Source organism: Ahaetulla prasina, chromosome 17 (assembly GCF_028640845.1).
Source record: "Ahaetulla prasina isolate Xishuangbanna chromosome 17, ASM2864084v1, whole genome shotgun sequence".
In the NCBI taxonomy this organism is placed as follows: Eukaryota; Metazoa; Chordata; class Lepidosauria; order Squamata; family Colubridae; genus Ahaetulla; species Ahaetulla prasina.
The window spans coordinates 10,902,524-10,922,039 of NC_080555.1; the positions used below are offsets into that span (position 1 = coordinate 10,902,524).

A 19,516-nucleotide genomic window follows, 5' to 3' on the forward strand; every position below is an offset into this window, starting at 1 on the left:
ATGTTTTCCATGACGGGGGTATTCCCACTCCTAATTGTATCTGATTAAATAATTCTTTAAGTGGGCCTAATATTTCATCCTGTGTTTTTTTATAATAAGTTGCTGTAAGACCATCTGTACCAGGGGTTTTCCCCATTTTTAATTGTTTAATTGCCTCCACTATTTCTCCAGTAGCTATCGGCCGGTTCAGCTCCTCCTCTGTTCTAATGTTAGAATATTCACCTTATAATCTTTCAAATAATCATAAATGTCCCTACTCAATATTTTGTCTTTTGCATATAGTGCAGTATAAAATTCTGAGAATGCCTTTTTAATTTTATCCTGTTGGTATATCTCTTTACCTTTATATTCTATTTTTTGTATGACACGTGCTTTCTGTTTCTTCCTTAAATTATATGCCAACCATCTCCCAGGTTTATTTGCATTACAAAAGGTATTATGTTTAGCATATTGTATAACCTGGTCTGCCATTAACATATTAAATTGACTCTGTAATATTTTATAGCCTCTTAAGTTTGATCTTGTGGGTTTTGAATTAATAACTGTTGCTTCCTTTGAATTTCTTCTTCCAAATATCTACTCTGCCTTTGTTTATTATTCCTTTGCCTGTTGTCCAAGTAAATCAATATCCTCTAATAAACGCTTTGCTCGCTTCCCACACAGTTCCTATAGGTGTCCCTTTGTACATATTAAAATCAAAAATTCTTAACTGTTTCTACAATAAGTTACATTATCCTCATATCTAAACAGATTTTCATTCAACCTCCATGTTCTACCACCTTTTTCCCTTGTAATAATTCCATCCATACTGGGCTATGGTCAGTTAAACACCGGAAATATCTTCGTTTTCTTCACCCTAGAAAGCAAGTCATTAGAAATTAAATAAAATCAATGCGTGAAAAGATTGATGCCTATCAGAAAAAAAGTAAAATCTCTCTCATCTGGATTCCTGAACCTCCATATATCTCTAAACTCAAAGTCTTCCATCATTTCAAAAAGGATTTTGGTAATTTTGCATGTATAGGTATCTTCTTGGAGGAGGTTCTCTTATCCCTTCTTGTATCAATTACTCCATTCCAGTCTCCTAATAAAATAAACGAACTATAATCCCAGAGGGTCAACCTCTCATGTAACATTTTGTAAAACTTTTCTTGTTGCTGATTAGGTATAAATACCTATCAACAAAGTCTTTTTTGCATCTATCACCAGTTCAATAGCAATAAATCTTCCTTGAATATCTGCCTCAATTAACTTAGCTGGTATATCCTTCCTGATATATACAACAATTCCATGCTTCTTTTCCAAAGCTGATGCAACAAAAAAGTTACCCAATTTTGAATTAATTAAATATTTTTGGTCTGATAATTTTATATGTGTCTCTTGCAAACAAATCACATCATTTTTAAATTGTTTCAAGTAGTGAAATATTTTCCTTCTTTTCTGAGCTGAATTCAAGCCATTAACATTCCATGACAAGATTCTATTTGCCATTACTGGCCTCCTGAAGCTTTGAAGCAGACTACGGAAGCTTCTCTATCAGTATAGTCCGTCTAGCTCCTCCCACAGCTTCCATAATGGGATCCTGACTTTTACTTTGAGACTGTTGCTCTTCTTTACGCTTAAGGGCTCCTCTTGTCACCCTTTGCTCTTGTGGTTCCTCTAATACTGGCAGCAATAAAGGCTCTTGGGTCACCACGCCTTCTTGAGTCTCTTGAAGTTTTTCTATCACTTCTATTTCGACTTTCAAAACTGTAGAAAGAAAATCCTTTGCCTTTAAAACAGTGTCAATTCTATGTCTCCTTCCTTGATAGAATAGTGTCAGTCCAACTGGCACCTCCCATCTGAATTGAATCTGATGTTTTTTAAGTTCTTGTGTAAAAAAAGCAAATTCCTTCCTGTCTCTTAACATCTTTGAAGGAATCTCTTTCAACACCTTCAGCTCCTGTTCTCCAATTTTTAAAGTTGTCTGATATGAAAGGCTTTAAAGGTTTAGCTGCCATTCTGTCTTCAAAAGAATCAGGAATTCAAACTTAATAACTCTCCTTCCCTCCTTTCAGTATAAAAAAACTCCGTTTGTAACAATCCACAAGTAACGCTGCTTCATCGTACTAAAAAATTTTTACTTTCACTTTTAGACGCCATTTTAAAAGTCAATTAATCAAAGACAAAGAAAGGTTTCAAGTTTCAACAAGGAGTCGGTACTTGCCGTGTTGATTCTGCATCAAAGATCGAACGCCAGAAATTCCGTCTGCTTGGAATATCAATCAATTTAATAAGTCCTCTAGAGCAGAAGCGACATTCCTCTCCTTTTCCCTGATAAAAACAGGGGCGTGCTGAAGTTGGAAGGAGTGGAATTCGGTGGGGTCATAAATCCAGGAAAATTCGCTCTTGAGAGCAAACCCCCTGTCAGACCTGCCACTCTTCCACAATTCTGATAACCTCTTTCACCCAGAGATTATGCTAAGCTCAGTGAACAGTGATTTATTTTCTGTTTCACTGACTTTTACAATCTTCTAACACGGAGTGCTCTGTTAGAGCACCCAGCAGGAGGGTGACGTCACTGGAGCCTCGCCTGCCTGACTATTTTTTGAGCAGCCACAAAACGAGCCTATGTAGTTGAATTAAACGTTCTGTTTTCTTCTGAAACTTTTCTTTGATTTAGCCATAGTTGGCCTACCGGGGGTTGAAAAGCTCAATAAAACGCATGCTGGCAGGTGTCACACGTTGGCGGGTTGTGATGCATATTTTGAGTGACGGAGCCGCAGCAGAGGGGTGAAAGAAAGAAAGGTTGCTGACCCCTGATTTAGGCTCAATGCCTCCATTGAACATGTCATATTCAGATTTTTAGTGTATCAATCTCTCGTGGGTGAGAATGGGATGGTTGACAAACTGCCCCAGATTTGCAGAGAGAACAGAATGTGTAGGCTGGCTAAGAAGACCCCCGCCGATCAATTGTGATAAAACCCAAAATAATGCTGAGAAAAATGCTCTTGAAAGTAAGGGAATGCATCTGATCTCAACCTTGGCAACTTTAAGACTTGTGGACTTCAACTCTCAGAATCCCTCAGCCAGCAAAGAGTTGAAGTCCACAAGTCTTAAAGTTGCCAAGGTTGGCGACCCCTGATATAGTGACTGTTCAGAGTTACAACAGCACTGAAAAAAAGTGACTTATGACCAGTTTTTCACATAACATACAATATCCCATGCAGAGGTGGATTTCACATACTGTGACCACCAGTTCACCCAGCAGGGGAAATCTGAGTGTTCGCCATCCGCGACGTCAAAACCGCAGCGATACAGGATGGGATTGCACCCACCCGCAGGTCACCAAACTGGGGCGAAGCGGCTGAACCTCATCTCTGGTCATACGATCAAAATTCAGGCCTTCGGCAACTAATTCACATTTATGACGGTTGCAATGTGTGTCCCAGAGTCACAAGATCCCCGTCTGGGACCTTCCAAGAAGCAAAAACCAGTGGGGAAAGCCATTGGATTTTGGATTTAATTCTCCACCCAATGTAGGGGAATTGGATTCTGAAATTTGAAGTCCACGCATTGCATTGCCTTTTAAAACACACTGGCAACCCCTCCACTTAAATGGAGGTTTCCAGAGACCCTATCCCCAAACGCCAAAGAAGGCAGCCTCTGAGCATGTGCAAATGCCTCAATCAACTCAAACCCCCAAAAACCAAGCCTTGCAGAACAGGAGATAAATTTACAGTTTGGCTTAAGACACTTTTTTTTTTATTTATATCCCGCCCTTCTCCGAAGACTCAGGGCGGCTTACACTGTATAAGGCAATAGTCTCATTCTATTTGTATATTTACAAAGTCAACTTATAGCCCCCCCAACAATCTGGGTCCTCATTTTACCTACCTTATAAAGGATGGAAGGCTGAGTCAACCTTTGGCCGGGCTTGAACCCGCAGTAATTGCAGGCTACTGTGTTCTAATAACAGGCTCCTTACAGCCTGAGCTATTCCGGCCCCTAAGACACTTAAGACACTGAGCTTGTGGATCAGAAAGGTTGGCGGTTCTAATCCCTGGTATAGGTCTCCTGCATGAGGAGGAGGTTGGACTAAATGACCTGCAAGGTCCCTTCCAACTCTGTTACTGTTACTAGCCCAGGGGTCACCAAACTTGGCAAGTTTAAGGCACTTGTGGACTTCGACTCCCAGAATTCCCCAGCCAGCTTGGGATGCGGTAGTCCATATATTCCTTGCATACAGTCCCTGATGGGTGGGGAATTCTGGGAGTTGAAGTCCGCAAGTCTTTTAAAAGTTGCCAAATTTGGAGAACCCCCAATTTAGCCAATGAAATATGAAGATCTGATTTGCAATTGGGGTGATTTTTATATGTAAACCAACTTGGGTGCCTTTTCTGAGCAATTTCATAATTTGCTTATTTTGCATTAAATTAAACACAAACGAATTTAGACAGAATTGAGATTTTTTTTTTCTTCCTAATTTCTTTGGGTCTATAATCCCTTCTCCCCGGCAAAATAAATAAATAATCTTTTTAAACTCTCAATGCAACAGCACGTATCTCTTCACAGTTTCTCAGATCTATGTTGCGGTAGGTGCGACAATCTTCCGGCTTGGCGATTGGTCTTTTCAACCCGGAAGAGGGCGGGACTCGTCGTTGAATGGCCACGGGCAGAAAAGGGGTGCGGTCACACTTGTGGGCAGATTCGACTTCAAGTTCCTTTTGACGATGGAAAAAACCTGACTAAATCACTAAAACCTTCCACCCATTTGAAAATATCAAATTAATTCTATAGAAGGCTTTTACTTCTGAGTAGACCGAAAACTTTGTCTCAGACACTCACATAAATGCATAACTAGTCTCGCAATATATAAATCATCCTGCTTATGCGGGAAGCGGGGTGGGGTTGGACTAGAAGACGTCTAAGGGTCCCTTTGTTATTTTGCTACATCTCTTCGCTGCCATCTACACAAAACCTCTACACAACCGTGTGCATCTATTCTATGCAGTAATTGCTTCACGCACCAAGGTTGCCGTCTTCTGGCTGCCACGCGGGGACCAGCAGAACTGCGATCGAGAGCCGGAAGTATCTATTACATTTCTCACACACCCCAACTCTGTTTCTTCTACAAGCGGGACCGCCCCCGGCCTTTCTGATTGGCGGAGGCGGAGTTCCGAGGGGGGGGCGGAGCCGCGCGCCGTATCCCGGCGGTGGGCGGAGCGCTGGCAGAGCTTCCGCGCGGGCGATGGGGCTGCTGACCATCTTGAAGAAGATGCGGCAAAAGGAGCGCGAGCTGCGCATTTTGATGCTGTATCCTTCCGCGAGGGGAGAAAAAAAAAGGACCAATGGGGGGAACTGGGATTTTTTTTGGGGGGGCTGAAGGGTTGAGTTGGGAAAGGCGGGGGGACCCCAGACTTTTGCATCCCAGGAAAGAGAAGCTGCTTTGGGCTGGGCTCCCTCCCTCCCTCCTTCCCTCCTTCCCCAGGCAGCCTTTCCATCTCTCCACTCCCCAGGTCAAGAGTGCCCTTGTGCATGGGCAGAGTGCTTTGGGCTCCAGCTCTGCATGCTTTGGGCTTCCCAGGAACGCTCGTCCTTAAGTTTAGGGGTGCAGAATTGCTGGGGGGGGGGTTGGGCTAGATGACCCATAAGATCCCTTTCAACTGTTTTTCTGTTAATAAATGGTGCAGGGTCCCCTGCTTGGGAGGGGGGTTGGACTAGATCAGGGGTCTCCAACATTTCGGGGACCACTAAATTCATAATTTTAAATCCCGAGGACCCACTAATATGAATTTTTTAAAAAGTATTTAGTGCAATAATAAAAAATGCAAATCATTTTTCTGCGGACCACCAACATTTTCTCGCGGACCACCAGTGGTTGGTGACCACTGCACTGGATGACCCACAAGGCCTCTTCCAACTCTGTTATTCTGTTAATCTGTTAATAAATGGTTAATAAATGGTGTAGGGTCTCCTGCTTGGGTGGGGGGCTGGACTAGATGACCCACAAGGTCCCTTCCAACTCTGTTTTTCTGTTAATAAATGGTGTAAGGTCTCTTGGGCGGGGGGGTTGGACTAGATGACCCATAAGGTCCCTTCCAACTCTGTTTTTCTGTTAATAAATGATGCAGGGTCTCCTGCTTGGGCCGGGGGTTGGACTAGATGACCTCCAAGGTCCCTTCCAACTCTGTTATTCTGTTAATCTGTTAATAAATGGTGTAAGGTCTCTTGGGCGGGGGGTTGGACTAGATGACCCATAAGGTCCCTTCCAACTCTGTTTTTCTGTTAATAAATGATGCAGGGTCTCCTGCTTGGGCCGGGGGTTGGACTAGATGACCTCCAAGGTCCCTTCCAACTCTGTTATTCTGTTAATCTGTTAATAAATGGTGTAAGGTCTCTTGGGCAGGGGGTTGGACTAGATGACCCATAAGGTCCCTTCCAACTCTGTTAGGGAGGCATGCATTTCCCTGCTCTGCAGCCTTCCTTTGCCAGGAGCTTGGCGCGTTCCTCTTAATGCTATCTCGCTTTGAAACACCGTTTACTTGTTGCCCTTGACCGGAGCCGTCCCGAGGGGCTTGGACAACGCGGGCAAAACCACCATCCTGAAAAAATTCAATGGGGAGGAGATTGACACCATCTCGCCCACGCTGGGCTTCAACATCAAGACCCTGGAGCATCGCGGGTGAGGATTCGGCACCCTCCCTTCCTCCTCCTTCCCGCTTCCCCTTTGTCGTGTCCCACTCCTCCTCTGACGGCCGGGTCGGGGAAGTCTGTCTCAAGCGTGGCCACGAAGCCTCTGCAGCTTTGCCAAAGTCCTGTCAGAGTTCTCAGGGCAGGCAGGAGTCCAAGGTGTGAGTTCGGCAACCAGATTAGACTTTGCCTGACTCAGAGAATGCCAGAAAGCAGATCCTTTATATAGGCCATGGGGTGTGGCTCCATGATTCAGCACTTATCCAGGCTGCCCCTCCCTTCCTTTTGCTGACGTCGCCTCTCCATTCTCCGGAAGCGGGGATTTATCCACCCTCCAGCTGCCGGCAATTCCAGCTCGTGACTGCTCCTCATGTTCACATGCTGTGGGGGAGGGGTTTATTTGCTCAGTTTGTCCGGGCCTGGTGCCAGGACTGGGGGCTGGAGGCATGCCAGGCCCTTCATCTGCACTATCAGTCTCTGGCTGAGATAACAGGAGATAAGAGGGGCCCGGCTGCGGAGAGGGGGGCGGGTGAGGCACAACACCCTTGGGGCTGGCTCTCCCATCTCCGCCTTGCCCCCCCCCCTCTCTCTCCCTCCACACACAGGTTCAAGCTGAACATCTGGGACGTGGGGGGCCAGAAGTCCCTGCGCTCCTATTGGCGCAACTATTTTGAGAGCACCGACGGGCTCATCTGGGTGGTGGATAGCGCCGACCAACAGCGGCTGCAGGACTGCAGGAAGGAGTTGGAGACCCTCCTGGTGGAAGAGGTGGGCGAGCTCGTCGCGGGCGTAGGTGGGGGATGGGATGGAAACGGGCGGCTTCCTCTGGAATGTGTGGGGCGGTCATTGCAAGCCTTCCAGCATCTTGGGAGACATCCACTCCCAGAATTCCTTGGGAGTGGAGCAGAGAATGTTGGGAATTCTGGGGCGGATTCCCCGAAACACCTAGAGCTGCGTTTCTCAACCGTGGGAACTTGGAAGAGATGTGGACTTCAACTCCCAGACTCCTAGTCTCTTCATAGATATAAACGTGCGATTTATATATATATGTATATAAAACCAGTTTTGTCTCGTGGTGAAGAAGGCTAGGAAGCGGGAGATGGTGAATTCTAGTCCTCCATTAATCATGAAAGCCAGTTTGGTGACTTTGGGCCAATCACCAGGAGATGGTGAGTTCTAGTGCTGCCTTAAACATGAATGCCAGCTGGGTGACTGTGGGCCAATCACCAAGAGGTAGTGAATTCTAGTCCCGCCTTAAACACAAATGCCAGCTGGGTGACTTTGGGCCAATTACTAGGAGACAGTGAGTTCTAGTCCTGTCTTAAACATGAAAGCCGACAGGGTGACTTTGGGCCAATCACCAGGAGACGATGAGTTCTAGTCCCGCCTTATGCATGAAAGCCAGCTGGGTGACTGGGCCAGTCCCTCCCCCTCAGCCAAGCCCACCTCACAGGGTTGTTGTTGATGTGGGGAAAATAGGAGGAAGATGCGTTGGGTATGTTTGCCACCTTGAGTTATTTGTAAAAAAAGAAAGGCGGGATACAAAATATATAAGTATCAAAAAACGAATATTCTTGGCAATGTAGTCTCTGCCCTCCCACCCTCCTGTGATTTCCTTGTGGTCTCCCATCCTGTCCTAACCAACTCCAGCAAGGTTGAGACCATCTGCCGAGACCCCGTCGAAGAAAACCTATTCAGGATTGTGCTGCTGCGTTATTGTGGCCCAACCCAGCAAGGCTGGGAAGGACTCTTACCTTCTATGCCAGCTGGGGAATTCTGGGAGTTGAAGTCCATCCATCTCAAAGTGACCACGTTTCTCCGTTTAGGGGAGCTGCCCCATCCCGGATCCGGTTTCTTAGGACTGCAGTTCCCAAAATTGGCATGTGGTGCGCTGCCCCCTGTAAGCTGTTAGGTTGAGTGAGAAAATTTGGAGAATTTGATGGGTGTTTTTTCTCTCTCTCCCTCTGTGCAGCGTTTGGCTGGTGCCACTCTTCTCATCTTTGCCAATAAGCAGGACCTGCCAGGTGCGTTAAGTCCCAGCGCCATCCAAGAGGTAAGGACCATGGCAGTTCGCTTGTGTGCTTATTTACTCAACCGGTTTGCCCAGCCTTCTTAACGCACGGGCAACCACCATCGTTGGGCATCTGGCTGGCATCTCTCACACAGTATTTCTCAGCCATGGGCTCTTTGAGATGGGTGGACTTCAACTCCCAGAATTCCCCAGCCAGCTTTGCTGGCATGACATGAAAGGCTGGGTGACTTTGGACCAATCACCAGGAGACAGTGAGTTCTAGTCCCGTCTTAGACATGAAAGGCAGCTGGGTGACTTTGGGCCAATCACCAGGAGACAGGGAGTTCTAGTCCTGTCCTAGGTATGAAAGCCAACTGGGTGACTTTGAGTCAATCACCAGGAGACAGGGAGTTCTAGTATTGTCCTAAGTATGAAATCCAACTGGGTGACTTTGGGTCAATCACCAGGAGACAGGGAGTTCTAGTATTGTCCTAGGTATGAAATCCAACTGGGTGACTTTGGGTCAATCACCAGGAGACAGGGAGTTCTAGTATTGTCCTAGGTATGAAATCCAACTGGGTGACTTTGGGCCAATCACCAGGAGACCTTGAGTTCTAGTCCCGCCTTAGACATGAAAGCCAGCTGGGTGACATTGGGCCAATCACCTGTAGACAGTGAGTTCTAGTCCCGCCTTAGATTTTAAACCCAGCTGGGTGACTTTGGGTCTCTGGTGGCTCAGCAGACTAAGTCTGTCTGTTATTAACACAGCTGCTTGCAATTACTGCAAGTTCAAGTCCCACCAGGCCCAAGGTTGACTCAGCCTTCCATCCTTTATAAGGTAGGTAAAATGAGGACCCAGATTGTTGGGGGGGCAATAAAGTTGACTTTGTATATAATATACAAATGGATGAAGACTATTGCTTAACACATTGGAAGCTGCCCTGAGTCTTCGGAGAAGGGCGGGATATAAATGCAAATTAAAAAAAAATCACCAGGAAACGGTGAGTTTTGCTGGCTGGGGAATTCTGGGTGTTGAAGTCCGCCCATCTCAAAAGCGCCCAGAGTTGAAAAAAAATCTACCTTTTAAGATTCCAAATTGAAAAACACAGCAGACTTTTAACTTTACTTTTTTAAAACTGGAGAAAGAACACGGGACAGAGAAATTTTGCATTTTTTTTCTTTTCTCCCTAGTAGCAAATTCTTAAGTGGGATGAAACAAGAACTTGCTTCTGAACGGTCCTTCCAAATTCAGAAAACCCCTGAGGTTCTTCTGCATGTAGAATTGTGCCCAGGGTGAGGGTTCGAATCTGTTTCCCCTCGCACAATTCGGTCTGCAGCTTCTCTCCCTTCTCTTCAACCCCGATGGCATTGAATTGGGGAGAAAAAAATCCCTCAGCTTTTCTTTCAATTCAAATCTTCCTCCGGTTCAAATCCTGCTCCTGACAGCTTGCAAAAAAAAAAAAAAAACACCTCACAGGTAGTCCTCCACTTACGACCAGAATGCAAACCACCACCCCCCAATTTTTTTTTTTTGTGGCGAAGTTGGTTTTGCCCCGTTTTACGACTTTTCTTGCCACATTGCTTACATGAATCACTGAAGTTGTTAAATCTAACAATCTAACACGGTCGTTAAGCGAATCCGGCTTCCCTTTTTCACTTGGCTTGTCAGTAGGTCGTTAAAGGGGATCGTGTGACACTCCCTCCCTCCCCTCCCCTCCCCCCCCCGCAGACACTGCAACCGTCATAAGTGTGAGTCAGTTGCCAGGCATCCAAATGTAAATCGTGCGACCGCCATGGGGATGCTCGCAAAAGGTCGTAAGTGTGAGAAACGGTCGTAAGTCACTTTTTTCAGTGCCGTTGTAACCCAGTCACTAAGCGAATTGTTGAAATGTATACCTGCATTTCTTCTTTTTTTTAAAAAAAAAAAAACTTATTTTATTAAACTTCAAGAACGCGGGTGGAATGAGTTTTAAAAAGCAAGGCGAGACCTGATACTGCATGCAAATTAAATTGCAGTGTATAAATTGCATTTTATAGCTGTATAAAATGATCTTTCAATTCATGGCGCACAAACGCGCAACACACGTCGATGTTGCTAAATTGCAGTTCGGGGGGTTTATTAGTGGTGTGGTAAAAAGACACAGAACAAAAAAACAAAAAACAAAAACTCCAGTGTTCTGACCCAGCTCCCCAAATTTGACAAACCCTCTGAAGTTAAATCAATGATTCCTTTATTAGGAGCGCCGGCAGGCCTGACCAAAAAAATTCTCTCTCACCACAGGCTAACAAGTCTGTCCTGCAGGAGATGAACAGGTGTCTGCCCCATCTATTCATCTCCGCCCCCTGCCTTTTATCCCCAGAACTAGGGTGTTGTGGTTCCAGCCCCCACACCCGGGCCTGGCCCCCTGCCAGAGAGTGACTCAGGGAGTGAGGGGGAAGGGCCGTCAGGGCTCCCTTCTGCAGGGCCGGCTTCCCTGGCTCAGCTCCAGGAGCCAGAAACAGGCCAAGTGGGAGAGGTGACGAGGCCTCTGTCTCCTGTATCTCCCCTCGCCCTGGAAACGCTTCCAGACCCAGCTGAGGACAATCAGTCCTGGTTAGATCCCAGGTTTCGTAGACAAGAGAGGCGGGAACAACAGAAGCAGGGGTGGGGCAGGCCTAGAAAGTCACGGAGCCACACCCCACAGGGTATAAAAGCAGGAGGGGCTGCTATACTGCTTCGTGACGAACAAATCAAACTGCCTAGAGAGAACTTGAGCTGAAGTGCTGTTTATTCCTGACTTCCTGGTTGACACGCCGTCATCAAGAAAGATAACAGAAAAACCTTGGCAGACGCTCGCTGGGTTGCTGCCAGAACTGATAGCTGCCATGGACTCAATTGCTGGCTAATTGAGTCATTTCTCGTGCCTCCCGGACTGCGGTGGGGGAACAGAACATAGGGTGAGGCTTCGCTAGCAGAAGTGTCTCTTCCGTCCCGAGGACCAGCCCATAGATTTCCACTGTTCTCCTCTCCTCTGCCTTCTGCACATCCGCACCTCAGGCACTGGACCCAGCTGTTCCTCCTCCTCTTCATCAGCCACCTCCAGATCTGGGGGCTGTTGGCTCTCCATCTGAGGGCTGACGGGTGGTCCAGGCTCCGCCTCTGTCTCTCTCTCTCTGCCAGCTCCATTCCCTCTTCCCCCTCGGAGCTCTCAGCTTGCCTTGATGCTGACCCTGACTCCCACGCCTACTCCTACTCCTCTGAATCAGCTTCTGGAGGGGCCGGCGGGTGAAAGGCCACAACTTCCAGACAACAGGAGGTCCTTGCACAGAAGGGGATTTTTTAAAAATGTTCTCTTTGCTTCCTCTCCAGGCCCTGGATCTCAACAGCATCCAAACCCACCATTGGTGCATCCGAGGCTGCAGTGCTTACACTGGGGAAAATCTTCTGGCGGGTGTCGATTGGCTGTTGGATGACATCTCAAGCCGGATATTCACCGCGGATTGAGAGGATCTAACATGTGTTTTTCAACCTTGGGCGCCGGAAGATGGGTGGACTTCAACTCCCAGAATTCCCCAGCCAGCTGGGTGGACTTCAACTCCCAGAGTTCCCCAGCCAGCTGGGTGGACTTCAACTCCCAGAGTTCCCCAGCCAGCTGGGTGGACTTCAACTCCCAGAATTCCCCAGCCAGCTGGGTGGACTTCAACTCCCAGAGTTCCCTAGCCACCTGGGTGTACTTCAACTCCCAGAGTTCCCCAGCCAGCTTAACTCCCAGAATTTTCCAAGTCCACCTATCTTCCAGCGCCCAAGGTTGAAAAACACCAATTAAAGACTCTATTCTGACCGCTGCTTAAAGGCCCATCTTTGGTCCTGGATCTGGGTGCAATTGAAACAACGCCCAGTGCAAAAATCAGTGTTTGGATCCACATTCGTTGTGGTCCGTGGCATCAATCCTGTGGCAGGGTGGGGGAGGCAAGAAATCCAAATGTCTTTTATTATCTCCCCTTATCCACAGGGGATTATGTTAAGAGCAGACCAATAAATCTGTGGCTGTTTTAAAGAGAATCTATTTTGGAGTCAGTTTGTGCGCGGCTGGGATCTGTTCGCTGTTCTGCGTTCGAGGTTTGCACAGGCTAAACCAGGTTAGGCTGCGTTCCTACGCTAACTATCCATAAACTCCCATCCCTCCCCTGGAACCTTAACTCCCTTCTTGCATTAAAAAAAATACAGAAAAATTTAATTGTTTCTTAAGTCGGTTAGTTCTTTCGTGGTTAGGCCATTTAAACTAGCATTACTTATTATTATTATTATACAAATAATTAATTATTAATAATTATTAATAATAAATAATTAAACAAATAATTCCATCAACACTGTCAGACTATTTACTGAATCTGCACTACTATTAATCGTTTCATAGTTCCCATCACCAATCTCTTTCCACTTATGACTGTATGACTATAACTTGTTGCTGGCAATCCTTATGATTTATATTGATATATTGACCATCAATTGTGTTGTAAATGTTGTACCTTGATGAACGTATCTTTTCTTTTATGTTCACTGAGAGCATATGTACCAAGACAAATTCCTTGTGTGTCCAATCACACTTGGCCAATAAAAAATTCTATTCTATTCTATTCTATTCTATTCTATTCTATTCTATTCTATTCTATTCTATTCTATTCTATTCTATTCTATTCTATACTTTATTCATTAAACACGAGACTCAGTCAATTGAATATTCAAAAAGGCATCACTGGTGCTAATGGTTGATACAGATGGCTGCCAGCGTCCTAGGTATATCAACCAAGTACCTACTTAAGATGTACAAAGTTCCAAGTTTTGCATTTTTGTCCCAGTCGCTTTACCGTTGTACACCCTGGTTCCCCAGCAATAGCCACTGAGCCCTGTAGCAGCCCATTTTTCGGCAGATGTCCGGGCGACGACCTATCCGGTATGGAATTTTGTTGATTTCTTCTCACCATTAGTGATGGTAGATGCCTGGGTTGGTTCACGGTGCCTAAGCCACTACTGATCTGAAGACCAGCGTTCCCATAACCAGAGACTGCACCTGTCCAGGCCCAGCCACGGGGAATAATAATAATAATTTACTTTATTCATTAAACATGAAACTCAGTCAACTGGACATTCAAAAATGCATCACAAATACCATTGACTGGTGCTGATGGTTGATACGGGTTGCTGCCAATGTCCCAGGTATCAACCAAGTACCTTCTTAAGATGTACGATGTTCCAAGTAGCGCAGTTTTTTGCAGTTCTGCTGGTGTTATTGCAGGAAACTGCAATTTGTTGATGTATCTTATAAAATTCTTGGACATGATACCAAGAATTGCCCCGATGACCCTGGGTATCACTGTTACATGTTTCATCCATAGCCATGTAGTTTCGATGGCCAGGTTGCGATATTTCATTTTTCCAGTTCTTTTTCTTCGACTCTGGCATCTCCTGGTACCACAATGTCAATAAATTGTACATTTTGGTTTTTGACAACTGATATCTGGTGTGTTGTGTTTCAAGTGACGATCCGTCTGTATTTGAAAGTCCCACAAGATCTTCACCTTCTCATTTTCTATAACTTTTTCCACTTTATGTTCCCATAACCTTTTGGATACAGGCAAGTCATATTTTTTACATAATGACCAGTGGATTAATTTAGCAACTCGGTCGTGTCTAGCTTTGTAATCAGTTTGTGCGATTTTGCTGCATTCACATATTAAATGTGAAACAGTTTCGACTTTGTTGTTGCAAAGTCGGCAGTTTGGATTGTCGGTGGATTTTTGTATCTTTGCTTTCTTGGCATTAGTTTGTAGTGCTTGTTCTTGAGCAGCGAGTATTAAAACCTTCCGTTTCTTTCTTGATGGTTCCCATCTTAAGCCATGCCCATGTCAAGTTGTCATCACATTTTCCTTCAATGTTTTTCAAGTGCTGTCCATGCAAAACTTTGGTTTTCCATCTATTTAATCTGTCATCCAGCTGTTTTTCCTTATATTCTGCCTTTGTTTCTGTTTTTATAATGTTCTCTGTTTTCACAGCCTGCAGTAATTTTTCTGTACTTTGGTTCAAAGTACATTCAAACTTCCTTTTTTCTTCTTCTACAGCTTGATTTGCAATAGCCCTCTGCCCCCTATTTTTCTTGGCAGGTACAATCTGTCAATGTCACTTCGTGGATGTAAAGCATGGTACATATTCAAAAGTTTGTGCGTTTTCCGATCCACATTTTCTAGTCCAGTTGATTATTATTATTATTGTTGTTGTTGTTGTTGTTGTTATTCAGAAAAAATATTGGGAATAGCTTCTGAATTTCATCCACATCAGCCAGCTGACCAGTTTTGTTTATTTGGTATTTGAATCGGAAGGCCAGCATGTGAGTTTCATTATTTGCTTTACTTATTATTGTAAAAATAATCTTTTTCCATGTTGCATAACTGTCCCCAGGTTCTTAAGAACATTGAAATAACCCATAATCCTACTTTGCAGAGGGAAACAAATCCGCTTATTCAACCCCAGAGGCAGGAAAACATATTTTTGATTTCAAAAGTTCTTCCCCCATTCCCTAATAAAAGAGATCTGGGTCCAGGTTGGAATAAGCCAGCTTTTTCCAGCTTGGCAATCTCCGCATTGGTGTTTCTTAATTTCGGATACTTGAAGATGGGTGGACTTCAACTCCCAGAATTCCCCAGCCAGCATGGAGTGAGTAACCTCTTCCATGGGTGGATTTGGCATACAGACCTACAACAGTTCACTTAGTAACTATTCTAAGTTAAAACGGCATTAGAAAAATGACTTATATAGATGGCACTTAGATCCCAAAAAATTATCATGTATGTATCCTAATATCCAAGCGAAATGTTGGAGGTGTGATTGTGATGACGCTACATATTTTCATATTTGGTGGACTTGCAAGAAAATTAAGGCCTTTTGGATAAGAATTTGGTGGATTATTCAAAATGTACTGAAGAAGAAGATAAAGTTCCTGCCACAATTTTTCCTTTTGGGAATTATAACGGATTGTACAGGGATTGAGACTAAATTGATTCTGAATTTAATAACAGCAGCAAGACTGTTGATTGGACAATACTGGAAGAAAGAAGAGATACCTACAATAGAAGAATGGATACTGAAAGTTATTAATTTGGCTGAGATGGCTAAAATCTCAGCTTTTTTAAAAGACAATACGCAGGAAAGATATTTAATTGAATGGAAAAAATGGATTGATTATCTACAAAACAGATATCAGATTAAGAAATATCAGATTGCCTTTGAATAATTAGAAAGTTATTTTATGTAATGGGGAGGGGGTTGGGAGACGAAAAGCTTTGGATGTGGTTATTTGGATTGGAAGGGAAAATTTTATTCTATGTTTGGTTTATGTATAACAATACCTTGTGATTGACCCGGGAAGCCGGGGGGGGAGGGGGTTTTTTTGGGAGGGAGGGGGGAAAAAGGGGGAAAATGTTTTTGTTTTTTAAAACTCTTTCAATAAAAAAAAAAAAATGACTTATGACCGTTTTCACACTTACGACCGCTGCAGCCTCCCCCATGGTCATATGATCAAAACTTGGATGCTTGGCAACTGACTCCTCTGTATAGAACGGCTGCTGTGGTTATGTGATCCCCTTTTGCAGCCTGGCAAGCAAAGCCAGATTCACTTAACAACCGTGTTACTAATCTTAACAACCGCAGTGACTCACTTAACAACGGTGGCAAGAAAGTGTCGTCAAACGGGTCACAGCTCACTAACCCACTGCCTCACTTAGCGGCAGGAGTTTTGGGCTCAATGCAGTGGCAAAATCCAATTTTTTTTTACTACCGGTTCTGTAGGTGTGGCTTGGTGGGCATGGCAGGGGAAGGATACTGCAAAATCTCCATTCCCACCCCACTCTGGGGACCGGCCAAAGGTGGAATTTGCCGGTTCTCCAAAGCACTCAAAATTTTCACTACCTGTTCTCCAGAACCGGTCAGAACCTGTTGGATTTCACCCCTGGCTCAATGGTGGTCGTAAATCGAGGATTCCCTGCATTTATTTGTTCCTTTTCAAGATTTGCATCCTTCCTGCCCCTTTCCACAATCTGGAGAATTCTGGGAGTCGAAATTCCCCTCCTCCCCCCCAGGGCCAGGTTAAAGTTTTTATTTATTTATTTATTTTGTCACAACAGTATATACAAGCATAAGCATGAAATAACTATACTATATATAAGCATATATATATAAGCATAAGTATGTAATAAGAATATTAATTGGATATTAATAAGATGAAGACACATCTTTTCATTCGCGTGGGGCTGGCTTGAATTGAATTTTATTAATTTTAAATTTTTATTAATTAATTTTAAATGGGGTTTTTTAGTCTAGTATATTTTAACCTATCAGGCTAATTTTAAAATAAGTTTTTTAATCTGCTTTTTAAATTGTATATTGTATTATCTGTTTTATTTTTGCCTGTATACCGCCCTGAGTCCTTCGGGAGAAGGGCGGTATAAAAATCAAATCAAATAAATAAATAAATAAATAAATATAATGAAAGGAAACAATAGGAAAGGAACGGTAGGCATGCTAGTGCTCTTATGCACGCCCCTTATAGACCTCTTAGGAATGCGCAGTTTCTTTTCCAAAAACACCACACTATTAACCAGAGCATGTTTTATATACAGCTCGCCTGTCTGGAACCCTCACCACATCTCTGACATCAATACAATTGAACGTGTCCAGAAATATTTTACAAGAAGAGTTCTCCATTCCTCTGAAAACAACAAAATACCTTATCCCACCAGACTTGAAATCCTGGGCTTAAAAAGCTTGGAACTCCGTCACCTCCAACAAGACCTAAGTTTAACTCACAGAATCATCTATTGTAATGTCCTAAAGACTACTTCAGCTTTAATTGCAATAATACAAGAGCAACCAATAGATTTAAACTTAATGTCAACCGCTTTAATCTAGATTGCAGAAAATATGACTTCTGTAACAGAATCATCAGTGCTTGGAATACTTTACCTGACTCTGTGGTCTCTTCCCATAATCCTAAAAGCTTTATCCAAAAACTTTCTACTATTGAATGGGGTGAAGTCAACAGTAGATACAGTCTTTGGTTAAAGCTTTGGGGATTTTGGGAAGAGACCACAGAGTCAGGTAGTGTGTTCCAAGCATTAACAACTCTGTTACTGAAGTCATATTTTCTGCAATCAAGATTGGAGCGGTTCACATTAAGCTTAAATCTATTGTGTGCTCGTGTATTGTTGCGATTGAAGCTGAAGTAGTCTTCAAGAGGAAGGACATTGCAATAGATGATTCTATGAGTTAAACACAGGTCCTGTCGAAGGCGTCGGAGTTCTAAGTTTTCTAAACCCAGGATTTCAAGCCTGGTGGCATCAGGTATTTTTGTTGTATTCAGAGGCCTGGAGAAGTTTGAGAAATTCAAACTCAAACTTGGGTGGCTGGGGTTGGACTAGATGACCTACAGGGGTCCCCTTCCAACTCTGTAATCCTCAGCAGTTGTGGATGGAGGGCGAAAGTCCAACTTCCCCAATTTCCTCCCTCCCCCTCCTTCCCCCCCCCGCCCCCCGCTTTGGAATTCGGGGAGGGGTCCTTTGCAAGGACCCCCGCTGAAGGGGCGCCAGGTTGGAGAAAGGAAACGATCCTCCTTCGCTTTTGGCCCAATCGGGGAGTTGCTCCACGATCCCTCCACGCCGCACTCGCAGGATTGTCCTTTGCAGACGCTCCCTTGGCTTAGTTGGAGAGGAAGGCGGGAGGGAGGGGGGGAGTTGAAAAAAAAAAAAAGGGCTGGGCGCGCATGCGCCCTGCCGGAAACCCGGCGGCGCGCGGACTTTTCGGCCGCAGCCCTGGATTTAAAGGGGCCGCGTCGCCCCAAAACAAAAAAAAAAAGAAGACGACGCCGGGATGTCCCGTCGGGCGAAGGAGGAGTTTCACCGCTCCTACGCGGTCAGCGACCCCCGCAGCCACCCCAAAGGCTACACCGAGTACAAAGTCACGGCCAAAGTGAGGAAGGGGTTGCAAGGCGGGGGTGGGGGGGGTCCCCAAAACCATGCAAATGCGGGTTGGGTGGGTGGGGGGGAGGGTGCAGTTGCAACCAGAGAAGCAAAGGAGAAGCATAGTTTCAGGAGCATGTGCAGAGAGCCCGGGCCAGATGGGAAGGGAGAAGGCACTGGGATTCCCCATTCTGCATTATTATTATTTTGCAAAAAGGGGTTGGGGGCTGCTTCCCCCCCCCTCCTCCCTCCCCAGCCTGTCCCCTTGGCAGAGGCGTGGGTGTGTGCAATGCGTGTGTGAGTGTGCAATGCAAGTGCCAGGTGGTGCAATTGGGGCTGCCAGTGGGGGAGATTTGGACGGAAGGGGGGAATCTCTGCCCCACCCCCACCCCAGGGTGCAATTGCTGGAGGGCCCCCCCCCAGAGAGCATCTGGACATGCAAGGAGGGAGCTGGCTTTGAGGAGCTGGCATCCCTGATCTGGGCCACCACCGCCACTCCCTGGTTCCTCTGCCATTCCTGGCATTGCTCAACCATCCGGGAAGGGTAAGACTTGGCAAGGCCTCTGGTGGCTCAGACTGCTAAGACAGTCTGTTATTAACAGCAGCTGCTTGCAATTACTGCAGGTTCAAGTCCCACCAGGCCCAAGGTTGACTCAGCCTTCCATCCTTTATAAGGTAGGTAAAATGAGGACCCAGATTGTTGGGGGCAATAAGTTGACTTTGTATATAATATACAAATGGATGAAGACTATTGCTTGACATAGTGTAAGCCGCCCTGAGTCTTCGGAAAAGGGCGGGATATAAATGCAAATAAAAAAAAAAGATGAGAGAGAGAGAGAGAGAGAG

The 19,516-nt window shown here is 45.1% G+C and overlaps 2 protein-coding genes across 8 annotated transcripts in view; both read left to right on the forward strand.

Moving 5' to 3' along the window:
- Positions 1-5,145: 5,145 nt before the first annotated feature.
- Positions 5,146-12,725, forward strand: ARL2 (ADP ribosylation factor like GTPase 2). The gene is made up of 5 exons (XM_058160069.1): positions 5,146-5,295; positions 6,554-6,664; positions 7,278-7,440; positions 8,645-8,725; positions 12,033-12,725. Exons 1-5 carry the CDS (start codon positions 5,231-5,233, stop codon positions 12,165-12,167), a joined length of 555 nt encoding a protein of 184 aa, XP_058016052.1. The 5' UTR covers positions 5,146-5,230; the 3' UTR covers positions 12,168-12,725.
- A 5,759-nt stretch (positions 12,726-18,484) lies between these two features.
- Positions 18,485-19,516, forward strand: part of SNX15 (sorting nexin 15) — a 52,187-nt gene continuing 51,155 nt past the window's right edge. For 5 of the 7 annotated variants that reach the window (XM_058160048.1, XM_058160047.1, XM_058160046.1 and 2 more), the window contains exon 1: positions 18,486-18,680. In XM_058160048.1, the coding sequence (XP_058016031.1) occupies positions 18,582-18,680 (99 nt within the window). In that variant the 5' untranslated portion in view covers positions 18,486-18,581. Of the gene's footprint in view, positions 18,681-19,516 lie in introns of all 7 variants that reach the window. The other 2 variants (XM_058160043.1, XM_058160044.1) reach the window with 2 other exon arrangements.